The sequence below is a fragment of the Symphalangus syndactylus genome, chromosome 5, assembly GCF_028878055.3.
Source record: "Symphalangus syndactylus isolate Jambi chromosome 5, NHGRI_mSymSyn1-v2.1_pri, whole genome shotgun sequence".
Classification (NCBI taxonomy): Eukaryota; Metazoa; Chordata; class Mammalia; order Primates; family Hylobatidae; genus Symphalangus; species Symphalangus syndactylus.
This window is the reverse complement of record NC_072427.2, coordinates 20,180,473-20,200,278: the sequence shown is the minus strand read 5'-3', so window position 1 is coordinate 20,200,278 and position 19,806 is coordinate 20,180,473. Positions and strand designations below refer to the sequence as shown.

Below are 19,806 nucleotides of genomic sequence, written 5' to 3'. Positions count from 1 at the left end.
AAAACCCACTCTCTTCAAGCACTGCAGGCTATATCTCCATTAGCCTTTCAGAAATCTTCCTCAAGAAGCTGGATTAGTGGTAAGAACTAAAGGTCTTTACATAGGTGCAAAGAATGTGAACTATGCTGACAGCCTTGTCAGATGATGAATATGTTTATTAGCCCAATTTGTTCATTCCCCAAGGTATATAGGCACGGAAACCTCACATCGACCTCCATAGATATATACGATCATTGTTTATCAATTAAAAATGAAAATAAAACTAAAAGGGGGCTTTGAGGCTGCCATGGGATGTTAACCTTTGGGGTCAGATGAGGGGATTTCATGTGAATCCTAGGTATGCCACTTATAAGCTCTGCAGACTTAAATAAGTTGTTTAACTTCTCTTAGCCTCTGTCTTCATTTGTAAAAGAGGGAAAGTAATACTTATCTTTAAACATTTTCATAAGACAAATGAGATGATCCATATAAGATGATTAGCCTAGTGCAGAGCACATAGGAAATATTTAGTAAATAAATATTCACGTTGTGATGTGTTCTGATGGCAAAGTAGACAGCTTACTTTTCATGTAATGTGATTTAGAATACTTAGTAGAGACTACTTTATCCAGAAACATCTTCTAAATAGACTCCCTGAAAAGACCCCTAAGATAATCTGTTGCAAAGTCAAGGGTGTTGTATACTGTAGTTAGGGACACCACTACCTTTATTCTTACTAATGTCTCAGAAATGAGAATTCTCAGGTGGAAAATTGCAGGGTTTGAGAACAGTGGTTTGAAGGAAGGGTTTCAATGTGGAGTCCTGTTTGGGATCAGGCAAGTTTTGCAATATAATTGCTCAAGGTTGGGAGGAAGGGATTTGGAAGGAAACTTTGGAGAGTAAGTAAGAGTTCAATCCCCCCAATTGCGTGGTCTTCTGTTCTGAGAAGGGGGTTTCTATCCTGAAAAAGACTAGTTGAATTGTCACTAGTTCAGATGAATGGATTTTCGGGAATGCTCTGAAACAGTAGTGCTATTTAATCTTTCTGGGCAAGAATTGTTTGGGGTAGAATATGTCACAGTACGCTGTATAGCTGGAGGTAATTTCTGTTCTCAGGAATGATAGAGGGCTTCAAGTCCTTGTATTTATTCTTACTCATATATGTCTTATCAAATGTAAAGGTGGCATATTAAACATGTAACTGCTATCAGTCATATGGATCTTAGAGGATTAACTAATCTTCTTAAAAAGGCTTTAGAGTAATGAGACTCAATACGTGTACATTTTGCCAGAGAGGGAAATTTTCAGGTTTATATCACGGACATGGCCTTTAATGGCACCTAGGATAAAATGGGGTGTGAACTTCAGCATGCGTAAAGAGGAGTGTTTCATTGTATGTATGGGAGTGTTTCAGAAGAGGCAGCAATGTAGGACTGGTGGCCATTTTGGGGTGAGAAGTCAACTACATTCCATGGGGATTGAAGAAAATGGTTATAAATTGTACTTATTTTGGAATTTTTCCTTTGGCTATGCTCATCGGTGAAGGGTATGTGAAATTTGTATGCCATCTTTGTAGGGAAAGGAATGATCATTTATTGAGCACATACTTTATGTCAGGTGCTGAGTTATGTTTTCAATTCTTACAATGGTCTTGTAAGAATGTTTTAATTATTTTTATCTTTTTTATATTGCTTTAATATTTACAGATGATGGAAATTCAGTTCAGAATGTCTAAGTGTCCTTCTTAGTCCATTTTGTGTTTCTATAACAAAATCCCTGAGACTAGGTAACTGATAAAGAACAGAAATTTTTTTTCTCACAGTTCTGGAGGCTGGGAAGTCCAAGAACAAGGGTGTGGCATCTGGTGAGGGCCTTCTTGCTGAATCCTCACATAGCAGAAGGTGAAAGGGCAAGCTAGCAGGACACTGTGTGAAGCCTCTTTTGAAAGGTCCCTAATCTCATTCACAAGGGAAGAGCCTTCCTGGCCTAATCATGTCTTCAAGGCCCCACCTCTTAATATTATCACATTGACAACACCTGAACTTTGGAGGGGCCATGTTCAAACTGTAACATTGAGTAACTTAACCAAGGTTACACAGCTAGTAAACACTAGAGCCGAAAGTAAAATGAGTAACTAGGAGCCCCTGAAGCTTCTGTTCTTGTTGTTGATATGGTTTGGCCGTGTCTCCACCGAAATCTCATCTTGAATTGTAGCTCTTATGGTTCTCACATGTCATGGGAGGGACCCAGTGGGAGGTAGTTGAATCATGAGAGTGGGTCTTTCCCATGCTGTTCTCATGATAGTTAATAAGTCTCATGAGATCTGATGGTTTTATAAAGGGGAATTCCCCTGCACAAGCTCTCTCTTGCCTGCCACCATGTAAAATGTCCCTTGCTCTTCTGCCATGATTGTGAGGCCTCCCCAGCCTCACAATTCACAGTGGAACTGTGAATCAATTAAATCTCTTTCCTTTATAAATTACCCAGTCTCAAGTATGTCTTTATTAGCAGCATGAGAACAGACTAATACATTTGTCCGTAACAATAGAGAGCCATTGGAATAAAAAAAAATAGATGATGCTGATCATGATGATGATAGTTACCACAGGCAACAGATATTGTACCTATTACGTACCAGGCGTCGAGCCATCTACTTTATATGTATTATCTCATTTAATTCTCTCAACAGTCTCACAAAGGAGAGATGATTACTATTGGTTTTATTTCAGATAAAGACTGAGTGATAGAGCTGTAAAGTAACATGCTCAAAGTCGCACAGCTAGAAAGTGGTGGAGCTTCTGGCTATATGCAAGGATTTCAGAAAGACAGTGACAGAAAGTTGAAGGGTCTGCCCACAGATCAGGACATGCAAGGCAGTGAGGGGTACATGAGTTTAGAAGTCTACACTCATCTGTATGTCTCATTTCTGGAGCTGTGGCTGTTAAAGCATCCAATACATCACTTTGCTGCAGGCTCCCACATTTTTCTGCTTAAGGTCATCACTGCTCCCAAAAAGGATGATGCAGTTCCCAAATATGGGAAATAAGGAGCAGTGATAACAACTTCCTTTAGTTTTGCCAAGTAAGAGGAGCAGTGGGCTGCTTGCCGGTATAATTATCCAGGACGCCAACCACTTCTCCCCACCAGCCTGTCGTGTGGCCCCACATTGCCCAGGAGAAATTCAATTTTTTGAGTCTTGAAGGTTTCTAGGCTTTCGTGTTTAGACCACAAACATCTTTATAAAGATGGTCGGGATCTCCAGTGCCTTCAGGAGCTAGGCAGGTAATTCACTTCTGAAGGAGCTGGGGTTAGACAAAAAAATGAGTTGATTACTATGTCAACCTGTGGATTGCTTGCCCTTCTCACTCACCTTGACAACACTGTGTGGCTAATAGTCTGTAGGTTACCAGTTTGTAACACCAAAAGGCTACATTTTTTTTTCCTCCTGATTGTCAAAGTTTGTTGTAGAACGCGTAAGGAATAAAACTACAGAAAAGTCTAAATAAGCAAATAGAATCATCCGTTGATCCCCAACTCATTAAGTATTCTTGTTACCTTGGCATATTCCCTTCCAGTTTTTAGGTGTAAAAATCTGCATCAATGGGATCTGCACTAAAGAGGCACATGTGAACCTCAGTTAAGAAATACTTGGGGTTAAAATAAGGATATCACTAGGTCCTGTTTCAGACTGAGAATTAGCTACAAGTCAGGCCCTTGGAGGATAGAACCTGGAGAGATAAGTAGAAATAGTAGAATATAGGAGGGTGAATGGGAGGTGAGGACAAAGACAAATCTCCTGTTGTTCATGGATTTGCCAAAGGAAAACTGGCCAAAAAAATACCTTCAGCATGAGGCTGGCAGCAAGGGCCTGATGGAGCTAGGGGGTGCCAGGAAGCAGGGTCAATGCTTTTAGGGTGGGGTAGAGGAGTGGGTGAGGTGTTGAAATTAAAGACCCTCAGAACTCTCTGTCCATTCCATCCCCATCCTCCAACCAGTTTAAAAGATACTAATGTAGGCCAGGCATGGCGGCTCACGCCTGTAATTCCAGCACTTTGGGAGGCCGAGGTGAGTGGATCACTTGAGGTCAGGAGTTTGTGCCCAGCCTGGCCAACATGGTGAAACCCCGTCTCTACTAAAAATACAAAAAAATTAGCAAAATTAGCCGGGCGTGGTGGCGCGCACCTGGAATCCCAGTTATGTGGGAGGCTGAGGCAGGAGAATCGCTTGAAGTTGGGAGGCAGAGATTACAGTGAGCCGAGGTCACGCCACTGCACTCCAGCTTGGGCAACAGAGTGAGACTCTGTCTTAAAATAAATAGATAAGTAGATAAATAAATAATTAAATAAATAAAAGACACTAATCTATTTAGAAACTTAAAAAAAATTAAGCAACAGAAAAGTTGTTTTTCAAGGAAAATCTTACGAAAACGCTGTTTATGTAAACAGAGTATAGCAGAGCTGGTCTCTTCCAAAGAGGGGGACCTGAAGCCCTCTCACACCTCTCAACCGTAAGCCCACCCAGAGCAGTAGTCAAAAATGCACCTCATCTCTGCTCTGTTTGCCCTGGCCCTGCGAAGCAGCGCCTTCCTCTCAGATCTTCCAGAACTCCTCTACGTTGCTGATCCCAGTGACCCTCATTTCCTTCTTTGCTCTTCTCCACATTTGCTCTTTCTCAGTTTGATGAATCTCCTCTTGTCACATTTTAGATACGTATTGACTTTTGCACAACTTCCCAAGCCATTCTCAGAGAAAGATTGACAGGTGTAGGGTCGCGGGGGAAGGAGGTTTAGCTATTTTAAATGTTAGTAAACATGACAGTTTGTTGGGGATTAACAGGAAATTGTGAATAAAATCATTGGGATTTGATAGGGGATTTTTCTCTCAGAAAATTAAAGATTTTTTTTCATTATCTTTCTCCCCCCACAAAAAAAGACATGGATGAAGGTCACTGGGATAACCCATTATCAATCTAATACGCTTAAAACAGAAAAAAGACAAAAGTCCTTAAGCTTATGCTGCCCACGGGGCCCCTGTGAACTGTTGTTCTGGCATCTTTTTAGCAGGCGATACGGTCCTTTAATACCTCCTACTTAATTATCAATTTTCTTTTAAACATCAGATATTGAACGGGCTGCAAATTCCTTCAGGCAATAAATAACTCTCATGCTGTATGGCCAAGATCTGCCAGGGAGTGAAATATTTTTGATACAAAAGAATGATTCATTAAAGGAGGTAATGAAGGCAATTCAAACCCTCCACAAACATATCACCAGGTGAATAAAGCTCGTCACTCTCAGTTTAGGGTCATGTTGTAAAGAGAAAAAAGAAAAAAAAAACAACTGCACAAATGGGCCAGAAATTTCAGTGGAGGCTCAGTCAAGCCTGACAATTTAGAATTTGACAAGCAGAAAAAAAGAGTTTTATTAATATTATGAAAAAAACCCCTCTGGAATAAAGCATTACATTTCCATGTTATTCTTTGCATTGATATGCACTTACATGGTCTTAGGGAGAAATCTGACTTTGAGATGAAATTTTGCTTATCTGATTATACCTCATGGGCTCTCCCTCACACACACTCAGCCAGAAGCACATACTGTCTCATACGCCAGTGTGAGTGGTTTAGATGATGGAGAGATGCGGTAGTGAGAGAACAGAGCTACAAAATTTGGGCATTCTGACTGAGAGTCAGCCGGTTAGAGCCCTGCAATGCACCTAGTCCCTAGGAGCCGAGAGGGCCAGGCATCTACTGGGCAGATCTGAACCGGTACATGTTTGTCCACCAACCCTGTAGCCCAAGGAGCTTAACCTGAAAAGTAGCGCATATTAACTGTTGAGAGAGGTATCTTGGACTGTTCTTCTCCCTCTATTTTAAGTCTGTAAAATAGGGTTTTACGGGATTTCCCAAATAGGAATATTGAACTAACACAGAGAAGTCAAGGAGTTGAAAAGGTCCCTATCAGATATGAGAAAGCCCCATACAAAATCCCTGCTAGGTGGGCTTCCGAACTTTCCCTGAACATTCTCAGAACCCTGTTGCTCACTACCACGCAGAGTCTATCCTCTTGTTGAACAGCCTTGACTATGAAGAATTCCTTTCCTGAATTCAGCCTAGTGTGTTGTAATTTCTTTCTTTTTTTTTTTCTTTTCTTTACTTTTTTTTTTTTTTTTTTTTAGCTAGGATCTCACTCTATTGCTCAGGACCATAGCTCACTGCAGCCTCGAACTCCTGGGTTCAAGTGATTCTCCTGCCTCAGTCTCCCTAGTAACTGGGGCCACAGGTGCAAGCCGCCACGTTTGGCTTATTTTTATTTTTTGTAGAGATGGGGTTTTACTATGTTACTCAAGCTTGTCTCCAAATTTCTGGCCTCAAGCTGTCCTCCTGCCTCAGGCCCCCACAGTGCTGGCATTACAGGTGTGAGCTACCATGCCCGGCCTGTGATTTCTAACTTGGTCTTGGGGTCTCTTTCAAGAGTGGCTGTAAGCCACTGATAGTGGGTACAGTTAGTTGGGGTGTGTGGAGGAGCCAGCACAGCAAAACCTGTGAAATAACAGAAGTGTTTCTGTTGTTACAGAGCCAGGAGAATAAGGGGAGTTGCTGGGGAGCCTAGAGGTGGCAGGGAGCTCAAACAGTGTCTGGGGAGAGAGAGGTCTTGTTGTGGGACTGGGCCTTTCTTAAGGTTCATGGCGTTATCTGTCAGGCTTTCCTGCAGGGGTTGTGGACTGGGAAGTTTAAAGAAAACACACATGAAGAGCAGGTCCTGTTCACATGACTCTCGCGTTGTCCATTCGGTTTTACTGTGGTCAGCAGGTGTGGGAAATGTTGGGTTTTGGGTCAGTGGGATGAGGAACAAGCAGGCCACATGGCAAAAAACCACGTGGGAAGGGCAAGTTTTCTCTAGGTCAGAGGCAACAGGGTACGACTGGGTTTCAAGCAACTTAAGTCATGCCTAAAAATGGATGTGGAGGCTACAACTATATGAAACAAATTTATGAGTCTTGATTTTCCGTAAATTAGCTTCCATTCTCTTTAGAAAGGACACCCAACATATCTCTTAGACATGGCAGCCTTTCGGATACTATATCTCATTCAGCATCCTCTCCTTCCCCACCTAACCTGATAGTTAGCTCAACCCAAATGATAACCTCCTGGGTCCACTGAGATTCAGAAAGGAGGAATGGAAATCTGGTGGAAATCTCTCTGTGTGTCTGTCTCTCCTCCCACACTATTATTATTGTGTTTTTTTTTTTTTTTCTGAGAATAAGGTACAGACTTTCCTACACTCTAATTATGAATTTCCTAAAAACAAAAGTATTCTCTTACATAACCCCAGTTTATCAAAATCTGAAAATAAACATTGATACACAACTATTAGTTAATCTACAGATCTTATTCAAATTTGGCCAGTTGCCCAATAATGCCTTTTATAGCAAAAGAAAAAATTGTTTTCTGGCCCAAGATTTAAACTATAATTACTTACTATGCTGACTTGTCATGTCTTTTTAGTTCCCTTTAGCCTCATGTTTTGTTCTGTTTTGTTTTGCCTTTCCCGACCTTGACATTTTCAAGGAGTGTAGCTCAGGTATTTTGTAGCATGTCCTTCATTTCGGCTTTGCTGATTTTCTTCATGATCCAATTCGGATTATGTGTTCTTGGCAGGAACACTATAGAAGCGATGCTGATCTTTCTCAGTGTATTGTATCAGGGGGGCACGTGATGACTGTCCCATTACTGGGGATGTTAACTTTGATTACTTTGTTTAAGGTGACATCTGCCAGTTTTCATACTAAAACGTTATTATTCCCTTGATGATTAGTAAGTATCTTGTGGGAAATACACTGAACATTCTCAAAGAGGTGTGGCCGTGGACAGCCTGTGACTGACTCTGCCTTTCCCTTCGTTTTCAGAGTCGAACGGCCGCAGGGCAGTGAACCGAGGCTACGTCACCAGCCTGCTTGGGCTGCACCAGGACTGGCACAGCCATGACACAGCCAACACCTACGTGCAGATCCGGCGGGGCTTGCTGCTCTGCCTCAGGCACATTGCTGCCCTCCGGTCCGGCAGGGAGGCCTTCCTGGCAGCACAGGGCATGGAGACCCTCTTCAGCACCACACAGGCAGGCAGCATGGGGATTCACTCTGCAGCTGGAGGCCATCTGGATGATTCCTGAAGGCTGTCATTTAGGAATCATTCCAGACAGAGCTGGGAACACCTCAGTCTATTTCTTGTTGCCTGCTAAGGGCAGATGTTCTGGAGTTAAGTCTTCATTCCAGGCCAGGCCCAGTGGCTCACTCCTGTAATCTCAGCACTTTGGGAGGCCGAGGCATGTGATCACCAGAAGTCAGGAGTTTGAAATCAACCTGACCAACATGGTGAAACCCCATGTTTACTAAAAATACAAAAATTAGCTGAGTGTGGTGTCGCACGCCTATATTCCCAGCTACTCGGGAGGCTGAGGCGGGAGAATTGCTTGAACTCAGGAGGCAGAGGTTGCAGTGAGCCGAGATCGTGCCACTGAACTCCAGCCTAGGTGACAGAGTGAGACCCTGTCTCAAAACAACAACAGCAACAACAAAATCTTCATTCCATTGATTCATTCATATATACTTAACATATATTTGTTGAATACACACTACCAGAGGTGCAGTGGATGGCATAGTGTTAAGTGTTAACTCTGAAACTAGAGTACTGGATTCAAATCCTAGCTCTAGGGCCTATAGCTGTGAAACTTTGAAGAAGTCACTCAACTTCTCTGGGCCTTGAGGTTCTTCAAAAACAGAAATAACAAAACCTAGGCTGTTGTGTGGACTAAATAAGTTACTGTAGAAATGGCACGTGCTTAGAAGAGTGCTTGCCATGACTGAACTGCGTTTTCAGGATGGGCCATTATTGCAATAATTAGCAGTGGGATCTAGTGGTGGATATGACAAACGAGGCCCTTGATCCTATAGGGAAAACCTCCTAGCAGAGGAGTCAGACACTAAGTAAGCAAAGAATCCAATGAGGAAGATAATTTCATTTTGCACTGTGAAATCAATGAAGTAAGGGCATAGGTCTACAAGGGCCGCCATAGGTAGAGGGAGCAGGTGTTCTTTTAGAGAGAGAGGTCAAGTCATCTCTGAGCAGATGACACCTGAGCTGAGACCTGAGTTGTTGGAGAAGCTGGTCATGCTGGTCAGGCCAAGTTGCAGGGGAAGAGCATCCCAGGGAAAGGGGATGGTGTCTTCAAGGGTTTCTACTTATCAGTACCCCACTGGAATATGCATTCTAGGGATTCCCGGATTTCAACCTAAATAAATTCCTTATTTTCACCGGATGGGGGCTAATTTAAATACTATAGTTTGAGGCTACATATGCCCTCTCTGTTGGTGATATAAGTGTTCCAGTATCCATCATCTGCTCACCCACCTTCTCCTGAGGCCAAGGCAGCCATGTTGCGCACACGTTATGTTCCTATTATCTCTGGATTAGGCTGCCTCTGGACTCCCTTTATCAGCCTTCTTGCTCCTCTCTGGACACCCTCCAGTTTTTCTCTATCTGAGTACATCTGAGGTAATGAAGCCACCAACGAGAGTGTTGTTTTCCAACCATGGTATCTGTAGACATTTCTCATTAAAAAATGGTCTTTTCCCCCGCTAAACAATAACAAAATACAGTGCTGCAAACCAATATCTAATTTCCTATCTGCTATCACCTCTGGGTTTCTTTCCAGCATTACAGCTTTCAAAGCTTCTCAGTCATGAAATAGCTATATTTTACCTTCTATTTCTCGGGATGAAGCAGGGCTTTGAATTTTTCCAAGCTCCCCCATGTTTTGTAAGCTTGTGGTCACCCAAGTCTCTAATCCCTCCCAGTCCTTGGGCAATGCCCTCCTGCATTGCCGATGTTTAACAGACCCCCCACTCTGGTCCAGTGCTTTACCACGTTCCTCTGTCCTCCATGTTTTTGGCTATTTCTCTGTTCTGTGCTAAAAAACCAACTAAACAATAAACAAAACAAGCAAGAGAAACAAGAGCAATAAAGGAAGAAGATAGTAGTCACAGAGGGACATGTCTACGATAGAAAGGTGGTGGAGAAAACACCAAATGAAGCCCAGCATGAGGGGCTATGAACCTGTGCACAGGTTCTTCAAAACAATTCCTTATCAGGTCAATGAAGACTTCAGTTGCTCAATTAGCAAGAAGCTTCCAGCCTTGAATTACTGTTGGAATGGAAGCAGACTGTGAGTGCACACAGAGTGTGCACTTTATAGTGAGGTTTCTCTAGCTCATATTATAATCTCTCCAAGTATGATATGGAAAAGCAGCTCAGGAGGGGCCTATGGGACAGTGCTGAGTAAATAGGCCATGACACACCTGTCGCCTGGAAGAGTGTATAGAATGTATTGATGTCAACCTCAAGAGGTTGAATTCCTCACCACCACCACTCGCCCTTGCTTTTAGTCTTTTAAATAGTGTGCTCTTGGCTGGGCGTGGTGGCTCATGCCTGTAATCCCAGCACTTTGGGTGGCCGAGGCAGGCGGATCACCTGAGGTCAGGAGTTCAAGACTAGCCTGGCCAACATGGCAAAACCCCATCTCTACTAAAAATACAAAAAATTAGCCGAGTGTGGTGGCACGTGCCCGTAATCCCAGCTACTCAGGAGGCTGAGACAGGAGAATTGCTTGAACCCAGGAAGTGGAGGTTGCAGTGAGCTGAGATCACACCATTGCACTCCAGTCTGCGTGACAGAGTAAGACTCTGTCTCAAAAAAAAAAAAAAAAAAAAAGTGTGCTCTTCTAGAGAAAATGTTATCAAGTTTATGTGCAAAGTCAGATGTTTGACATTCTCCTGTTTTTTGGAAAATGATCATTGCAGGTGAAAGATAGGCTGTCCTGGCTTAGAAACCAAATGGCTTGTTACTCTTCCCCCCTGGCAGTCATAACCAGTGTTGAGTAGCCTCCCAGACCTGAGGTGAGTGCTGTGAGCACAGATGCCCTTGCAGGTGTGCTGGAGTTAGAGCTGCCCATCACCCCTCCTCTCCCTTCTGCTAGAGAAGGCATGGGAGTCACTGGATGGCCAACTCAGGGGCCTTGGATTTGGTGATGTTATTTCAGTTGCCATTTGCAAATTATGCTGCTGTTGCTGCTGCTGCTGCTATTGCTACTGCCAGTGATAGTGATGACAGTGTTAACGAAGCAGCAGCAGCAGAGGGAAGAGGAGGAGGAGGAGGAAGAGAAGAAGTAGGATAAGGAGAAGACAGTTACTTTGAACTCTTACTATTAATATATCCCTTGGCTGTCTTAGCAATTTATACAGACTCTCCAATATTGATAATTTCAAAAGCTTTTGAGGTAGGCTGTATTATTATCTTCCTTTTTACAGATGAAGAAACTGAGACACGTAACTGTTAAGTAATTTTCCCATGTTCGCAAAGCTCATAAGTGTTGGAGCCAGGATTGGAATCTGGTAGTCTCACTTGAGAGCCCACGCTTTTGCTCACTGTACCAGCAGCTCCCCCAGTTGAGCATGCATCAGAGTCACCTGGAGGGGTCCCTAAAGCAGAGCCTGTTGGACACCACTCTCAGAGTTTCTGACTCAGCAGAGCTGTGGTGGGGCCTGAGAATGTGCTTTCCTGACAACTTCCTAAATGATGCTGATACTAGTGATTCAGGATCACACTTGGAAAAGCAATGCCCTATATCAATTTTATTGATGTTTATGATGTGCTTACAAACCTACTGAGAATGAGACTGACTGTAAAAGAACTTTTTTAAAGTCCTTCCCACATCTTTGCCATCATAATATTCTTCTTTGCCTTTCTGCTGAGGCCACTGCTTGCATTGTTTCTCTCTTGGTGACCCTACCTCTTTGTTTCCTGAGTCTCACATTTCTGCACAGATTCTGCAAACATTCTCTGAAAGTTCAAAGGCTGAGATCACCCATAGTGCAGCAAGGGTGCTGTGTAATGTAGTATAATGGAATCTTATTGGAGCTTTGCATGAGGAAAGAGGAAAAAGGATGACAATTTGAATGCAAGATTAAAAAAAAAGAACTCCTACAAGGATACCTGAAACAGTTGGGGACAATTATCAATTTGGAGAAATAGGTAACTATAGAAGGAACAAACCTCTATAAGATAATCAGAGAAAAGAACCACTGTTTGGAGCTACAACAGCTTAAGGGGCCTGAAAGATTGCTAAAATTGGTGGTTTTCAAACTTGAGCATGCATCAAATTTACCTAGAGGAATTGTTAAAACACAGATTGCTAGATCCTACCCCAGAGTTTCTAATTCAGTTGTTCTGAGGTGAGATGCAAGATTCTGCATTGTAACAAGTTCTCAGGTGATACTGATGCTACTGATTTGGGTACCTCACTTTGAGAACCACTGGAATAAGTGGTATGGCCTTTTAAAAGTCACAGTTGCCACCATTTGCTCAGAAAGCACAGTAGGCTAAGCATTGATTCATCAGGCTCCTCTCTGGCCACCAAGACCAATGACCTCAGCCTTGTGGACCTATGGAAGGAGGGACTGAATCCTAAAGAGAATATTACCAGGTTGGAATCAGGAGCTAGACACCCTAAAGGTCAGATTGGTCTGAGATCATTTACTATTTATTCAGTAAATGTTTTCTGAGCTCCTTCTTTGTGAAAGATGTTGGGGCTGGGTTCTATCTTCTTCAAAGATGAAGGTGATAGAGGACTCATCATCTTCAGGAAACTTAGTATCCTATATGGGAAAATAGGCTATGGATAATGCAGTGCAGGCAGCAGGTGGGGGTAATAGCAGACTTTGTGTAACCATGCAGAGGAGGCCCTACTTGGTCTCGTTGACCAGAGAAGCCTCCATGAAGGCACCCACATTTGAATGAGGCTAGGAGAACATTTTGAATAGTCTAAGAGAAACACTTGGTTTGTGAACTGTTCAGAGAAGCACAGGAGTTGGCCACGAAGCACACACAGAGAAGCCATGGAGAGTGAGTGGGACAAGCAGGATGTTTTGGAGGGTCAGGCGGAAGGAAAGATCTCAGTGAGAATCCAGAAGATATCAAGCCATTTCCATTTAAGATATTTTTATATTGAAGCTACACCACATCTGCCCTTGGGCTTAGAATTTCTCATCTATGTTCAAAGAATCACTGCAAAGAGAAGGGAGAGAGGGGTTATGCCAGGCAGGGGTGGAAGAGCTGCTGTGTCACCTGAGATCTGAATGATAAGAAAGAACCAGTGCCATGAGGGTCTGGAGATGAGGGTTCCAGGGAGAGAAAAAGAAAGTACGTGCAAAGACCCTCAGGTGGGGGAGTAGAGTGGGAGGTGGGTGAGCTTGAGAAATACAGATATGGCAGAGCATTGTGAGTAAGGGGGAAGGCATGAGATTGAGTTGGAGTCATGGGCAGTGCCAGGGCATTTAGAGTTCCTTGAACTATGATGGGGACTTTGAATTTTACTTCCATCAACTTTTTTTTGTTTGTTTTGTTTTGAGATGGAGTCTCGCTCTGTCGCCCAGGCTGGAGTGCAGTAGTGTGATCTTGGCTCACTGCAGCCTCCACCTCCTGGGTTCAAGCGATTCTCCTGCCTCAGCCTCCCAAGTAGCTGGAATTACAGCCACACACCACAATGCCTGGCTAATTTTTGTATTTTTAGTAGAGACAGGATTTCACCGCGTTGGCCAGGCTAGTCTCGAACTCCTGATGTTGTGATCCACCTGCCTCGGCCTCCCAAAGTGCTGGGATTACAGGCGTGAGGCACCGTGCCTGGCCTCCATCAACTTGTAAGGAGGCACGAAGGAGGAGAAGATGTGAATTAAAGAGATAGGGAGGCCCAGATCACATGGAACTTCCTAGGGCATAAAAATAAATTAGAATTTTATTTCTATCAAGTTTGAAGCAGGAGACTGACCTGATACAGTTTATGCTTTTCATTTTTTTATTTTTGAAAAATTTTAAATTAATTGTAGTAAAATACATGCAACCAAATTCACCATCGTAACTATTTTTAAGTGTACAGTTTGGTAGGGTTAAGTACATTGTTGTATAACTGTCACTACTACCCATCCATCTCCAGAACCATTTTCATCTGGAGAAATTGAAACTCTATACCCATTAAACTGATTTATGCTTTTAAAGGACCATTCTGGCTGCCATTTGGAAAAGAGATTATCAGAGGGCACAAGGGGAAGGAAGGAGAGTAAGGGGAGGAATTAGAGTGTTGATAGGAGTTTAGGCAGGAGATGTTAGTGGCTTTGGCTACATAGAAGCAGAGCTGGAATTTTTTTTTATTATGCTTTAAGTTTTAGGGTACATGTGTACAACGTGCAGGTTAGTTACGTATGTATACATGTGCCATGTTGGTGTGCTGCACCCAGAGCTGGAATTTAAACCCAGGACTTCATACTCTTAGTCAATGTCCTTTTCCACTAAAATGCCTGGCTTTGTCATCATGGGAATTATTAATAGGACTCTGCTCTGAGTAGCAGTGACTCCTAGTATCCTCTTGCAGACTCCTAGGAGACTTTATGAAACTAAGGATGCCTTCTCTCTTCCCATTGGCTAATACTAAATTCTTGCTATTAGGCACTTTGCCTACTTTAATGCATTTAATTCACGCACAACATTAGGAGAGAGGTTGTGTTATTGTCTCCACTTTGCAGATGAAGACACTGTGGCACAGAGAAGTGTATTATTTGCCAGGGTTATGAAATTAGTAATCTTTAGTCCAGGATTTAAACTCACGTAGTCTGGCTCCAGGACCTGAGCAGTTTGCTCTTACTTTACCTTGCCTATGTATCATGCAAGTAGGGTATTTATTATGCCAAAGCTAATTCAAAGATGTTAACTGTGATGGAAGCATTGAATGTATTAATTGAATGCATTCTCATATTTCATCATCCCTTCCAAGTAGCAGATGTGTTATTGAGAGTGATGGGAAAAGGGAGCCTAAAATCTCACCTTTGCCTCCATTTCTGAGACATTGGTCCATAAGGATCCTATTTCCTGGAGTCTTGTCTTTTTTTGATGCATAGCACAAGTACCAACCCTGCACTTCTAGGAGCCTGAGAGCAAGTGCTTCCTGGGAACCTCCCTTTCCTCACCTTAGTCTTGGCCCTGCACAGCACCTATCCATTAGCATGAGGGAAATGTTGACAAATGAATTCAAGAATTTCTGTTACCTTGAAACCAATGATCTTTGCATTCATAAGTATTTCCCCTACAGTGCAGCAGACAGCAAATATAGCATGATTCCTCAAGCCTTGGGTTTTATAGATTTTAATACTCCCTCCGGCCTTCAAATTCAGTTCATGGTATGGCCCAATTTTTCAGAACATTTGAACTTGGCTTCATCCTTTCACTTGTTCCATTCCACCAAAGAAAAAGACACAATTATCTTTTATCATCAAAGACCATCACAAACATACCTGGGTTCCAAAATGTTGGCTTTTTTGACTGAATTCCCTGGCTTGGGCTGACTCTATCTCTACCAAGGTTGGAGCTTAGAACATTATATCTGATAAGCCCTCTCTTTCACCTTCTTGCTTCCTCCTTCAGACTCTGTTTTATTTTTTTTCCCCATTACTGATACTTTTCATGAAACACTTGAGACCATTTGACCAGACCAAAGGGTGAAATATCTTCAACTGTTTATTAGCCTCCATAATGAATTAGCCAAAACTAATTCATTTTCCACCAAGAGTATTTCCTGCTGTATATTCCGAGGCTGTTGACTCAGGACACCTGATGGGTATGACTGGCACACACTGAAGGAGAGGGAGCATTCTTGGTTGCATTAAGACATTTCATTTTGAAAGCTGGCTTACTTAAGGCTGGGCATGGTGGCTCATGCCTGTAATCCCAGTACTTTGGGAGACTGAGGAGGGTGGATCACCTGAGGTCAGGAGTTTGAGACAAGCCTAACCAACATGGTGAAACCCCGTCTCTATTAAAAATACAAACATTAGCTGGCGTGGTAGCAGGCATCTGTAATCCCAGCTTCTCAGGAGGCTGAGGCAGGATAATTGCTTGAACCTGGGAGGTGGAGGTTGCTGTGAGCTGAGATCGTGCCACTGCACTCCAGCCTGGGCAACAGAGTGAGACTCTGCCTAAAAAAAAAGCTGGCTTACTTATGTTGTGGAGTCATTTGGGTAGCTTAAATTCATGGATAAATTATTATTAATTTTTTTCCTCCGTGTTCTTTCACATGGAAGTACCTGTAATGTTGAGTCTGGAGATGCCATAGTTCAGCAGCACCACAGACATTCACACTGCCTTGTGGTGGGTACCTAGCATCCACCGTCTCCACTTCTGTGACTTATTGGCCTCAGAGCTTGCTGCACCGTTTAGGAATAGCAAACTGGGGGACCCCACAAGTCATCTTCCTGTACCAAGTCAGTAGACAAAACATTTACAAAGATACTGAAGAAAATGGTTGTGTTTTTGCCAAAGAGTTACTGAACTACACTCAACTCTCTGTCTCTCAATTTAGTGAACTTGTTCTTACATTTTTCACAGTGTCTGAAAAGAAGGGTCTTGTCATGTTCCATCAGTATCAAAATGTTACATCTGCAAACCCAATTTTTCTCTGATTTGGGAAGGTACCAAGAGGGATCAACACTGTGGGCTTTGAGAAGAGGCATGTAATTTAATTTAAGTACTTGGGATTCACTTAGTCTGTCCTTCTGATTTCATATTTTATCTTTTTTTAAAAATATTTTTCTCCACAGAAGACAGCTGAAAGAGAAAAGCAAAACTTCCATCAATTCAGTTGCTCATTCCCTAACATAGGCAATAATTCACAGTGACACATGGGTGGCCGAGAGAAGACGCCAGCCTCCTCTTCCCCCAGCTATTCTGGGCAATGTCTTGCCTTAGGTGCAGCATCCCGTGAAAGAATTTTAAGTCTATATTCAGACTGAATTCATTGCAATGATGTATGAAATGAGCAAGAGACAGGAAAGTGCAGATTCTACATTAGACAAAATTCTATGTTGGAATGTTCAAATTTGACATTCTACATTAAGGCTGTTTACAGTCTGTCCATGTTTTTAATTCATTAGCTGAAACACAGCTAGGAGACTGTGTTGTGTTACAGCTAGGAGAGTGTTATTAGCTGTGTTACAGCTAGGGGACTGTGCCCAGATGTCGGCGTCTGATAGAATCTTCCCTTTGCTCAGAACTGCCTGGATGACAAGAGCATGGAGCCCGTTATCTCTGTGGTGCTTCGGATCCTGAGGCAGTGCTACCCTAAGAGTCCACTTCCCTTGGTCACAGCCAGCAGTGCCTATGCCTTCCCGGTCCCTGGGCACATCATCACTGAACCTCCACATGATCTACCTGAAGGTAAAATAAGTGGGTAACTATGACCTTTAAGATGAGTTTTTGCATTTTGACCATGTTTCCCAGGAACATGGGTGAAAATAGAATTCGTCGTTTTATAGGTCAACCATAATTGTCTATTAAGCTAATTAGAGACGTATATGAAAAAGCAGTTTTGATTTTCATAAACAGGGTGAGAAAAAACCAAGCTCACTTATTTTGTTCTTCATTATTAACTGTCTCTGCTTTGCCTGGTAGCTATCAAATGCCTGTACAGTCATCTCAGCTAATTAAAAAAAAAGCCTATTTAGAATCCCATGATCGAATCTCTGCAGCATACTGACTGATTGTGGAATTAATTTGCCCTAAGGGTGAAATTGAAATAAAACTCTTGTTATTTACAACTCCAGGCTAGTCATATTGGAATATTTGAAAGTATTATTATTTAATCTCTAGGAAGATCTTCCTGTCAAAAGATCCTAGTACAAACAGATTTTCTATAGGCATAATTTTGCCACAATGGTACAAGATGCTTTCTCTGGACTTTTGTTTTAAATAACTTCCTCAATCAAAGAATTAGGGGCTCAATCAAGGTGATATTTAGGTTATAACGCATTTCGTTTGTGTGTGATCTCTAAACCTTGGCTATGCTAGTTTCATAAATACATCTAACTTTCATGGGAGAATCCAGAGTGGTATGCATATGTCACTTTTTCTGCACTTATTTTGCATTCAATGTGGGATAACTGTTTAAACTTTATGACTTAGTGCCCTGACATGCCTACGTGCACACTGTTTATACCGACCAATAAGCATTCATGTGTGGTGGGATATTGTGCAATTAATATTGGGCCCCTTATTTGAGAGAGGAGGAAGAAAGAACCACTGTATGGTGAACGTCTAAATCCTAAATCCCAGGCAAAGGGGAAACCTCACTTATTTCACCTCTTTTTCCCCATCCAGAGGATTTTGAAGATGATGGCGATGATGAAGTGGACAAAGACTCTGATACTGAAGACGGGAAAGTGGAAGTAGGTACACCAGCCCATGCTTCTAGTCATGTCCACAGTCACATCAAGCACAGAAAAATATTACTTCTTATGTTTGCCCAAGCCCAGTGTAAATTTTAAGAACTGACTTTAGTACTGCCACTCAGTGGTCGTGATGCTCAGTAAATGACAGCTACTGTTATTGATTTCCAAGTTGTCATTTTCATCTTGGTAGGTCTGGTACAATGTCTCATTATAAAGTCGGAGGCTATCCTATACATTATGAAGACGCCAATACTTTGTTCAGATGAGCTTTAGGTACACACTTAACACTTAGAGTTGGTATATTTGATAAGACGTTTTAAGACCCTGGAAAGATTTTCCAGGAAGCTTTCTAGTAGATCTCACCTGCCTTCGTAAGTCACTCTTCTTATCCTTTCTGTACAGGGATGCCGCATTGTACAATTCCATTGACATCAGACTCTGTGAATTGTTTTCCCTTAAGTTGCACAGTGCACAACCTGGCCAGCAGAGAAGTGTTGCTCTTTGGTCCCCCTCCCAAAAAGGCCTATCCTATAGAACAGAGGTTGGCGAACTTCCTATAAAAGTTCCAATAGTAATTATTTTAGGCTTTGTAGACCATACAGTCTTTGTCACAACTGCTCAACTTTGCTGTTGTAGCAAAAAACAGCCTTAGACAATTTGCAAACAAATGGGCATGGCTGTGTTCCAAGAAATTTTTTTTTTTTTTTTTTTTTTTTTTGAGACGGAGTCTCACTCTGTCGCCAGGCTAGAGTGCAGTGGTGCGATCTTGGCTCACTGCAACCTCCACCTCCCGGGTCCAAGCAATTCACCAACTTCAGCCTCCCGAGTAGCTGGGACTACAGATGCCTACCACCACACCCAGCTAATTTTTGTATTTTTAGTAGAGACAGGGTTTCACCATATTGGCCAGGCTGGTCTCTAACTCTTGACCTTGTGATCTGCCTGCCTCGGCCTCCCAAAGTGCTGGGATTACAGGCATGAGCCACTGCGCCCAGCCTCCAAGCAATCTTTATTTACAAAAATAAGCAGTGGGACATAGTTCGCTGACTGTTTTTCTACAACAAGATTTCTAGACCTTGGCACTGTTGGCATTTAGACTGGATACTTCCTAGTTGTGGGAAGCTGCCTTGTGCATTGTAGGATGTTTAGCAGCATCCCTGACCTCTACCCACTGGATATCAGTAGTACCTACCTCGTTACCCCCCAGGGATGAACCAAAAATATCTCTAAGACTTGCCAAAATCACCCCTAGTTGAGGACCACTGCTCTAGGATAAGAATTCGTCTGTGAATTATAATTCTATCTCCATTTCTGTTGGTGGACACGGACTTTGACAAATTCCTTTAAGTTATAGCTTCTTAATTTTGTTGTCTGTAAAATAAGAGTCAGTAAATTAAGGTCAATCCTGCCTTTTATGACATTTACTGGGGATGAAACTTAAATTTAAAAAATCAAAAATCTTCCCTCCTTTCCTTTCTCTCCTTCTTTCCTATCTGTCTAGAAA

General features: G+C 42.5%; 1 protein-coding gene across 1 annotated transcript in view; it reads left to right on the top strand.

Moving 5' to 3' along the window:
• The window catches only part of AGBL1 (AGBL carboxypeptidase 1), an 829,700-nt gene that overhangs the window by 160,147 nt on the left and 649,747 nt on the right, over window positions 1–19,806 (top strand). Inside the window, exons 7-9 of the mRNA XM_055277333.2 lie at window positions 7,887–8,095; window positions 17,127–17,292; window positions 18,232–18,299. Of these exons, the coding sequence (XP_055133308.2) occupies window positions 7,887–8,095; window positions 17,127–17,292; window positions 18,232–18,299 (443 nt within the window). The remainder of the gene's footprint in view (window positions 1–7,886; window positions 8,096–17,126; window positions 17,293–18,231; window positions 18,300–19,806) is intronic.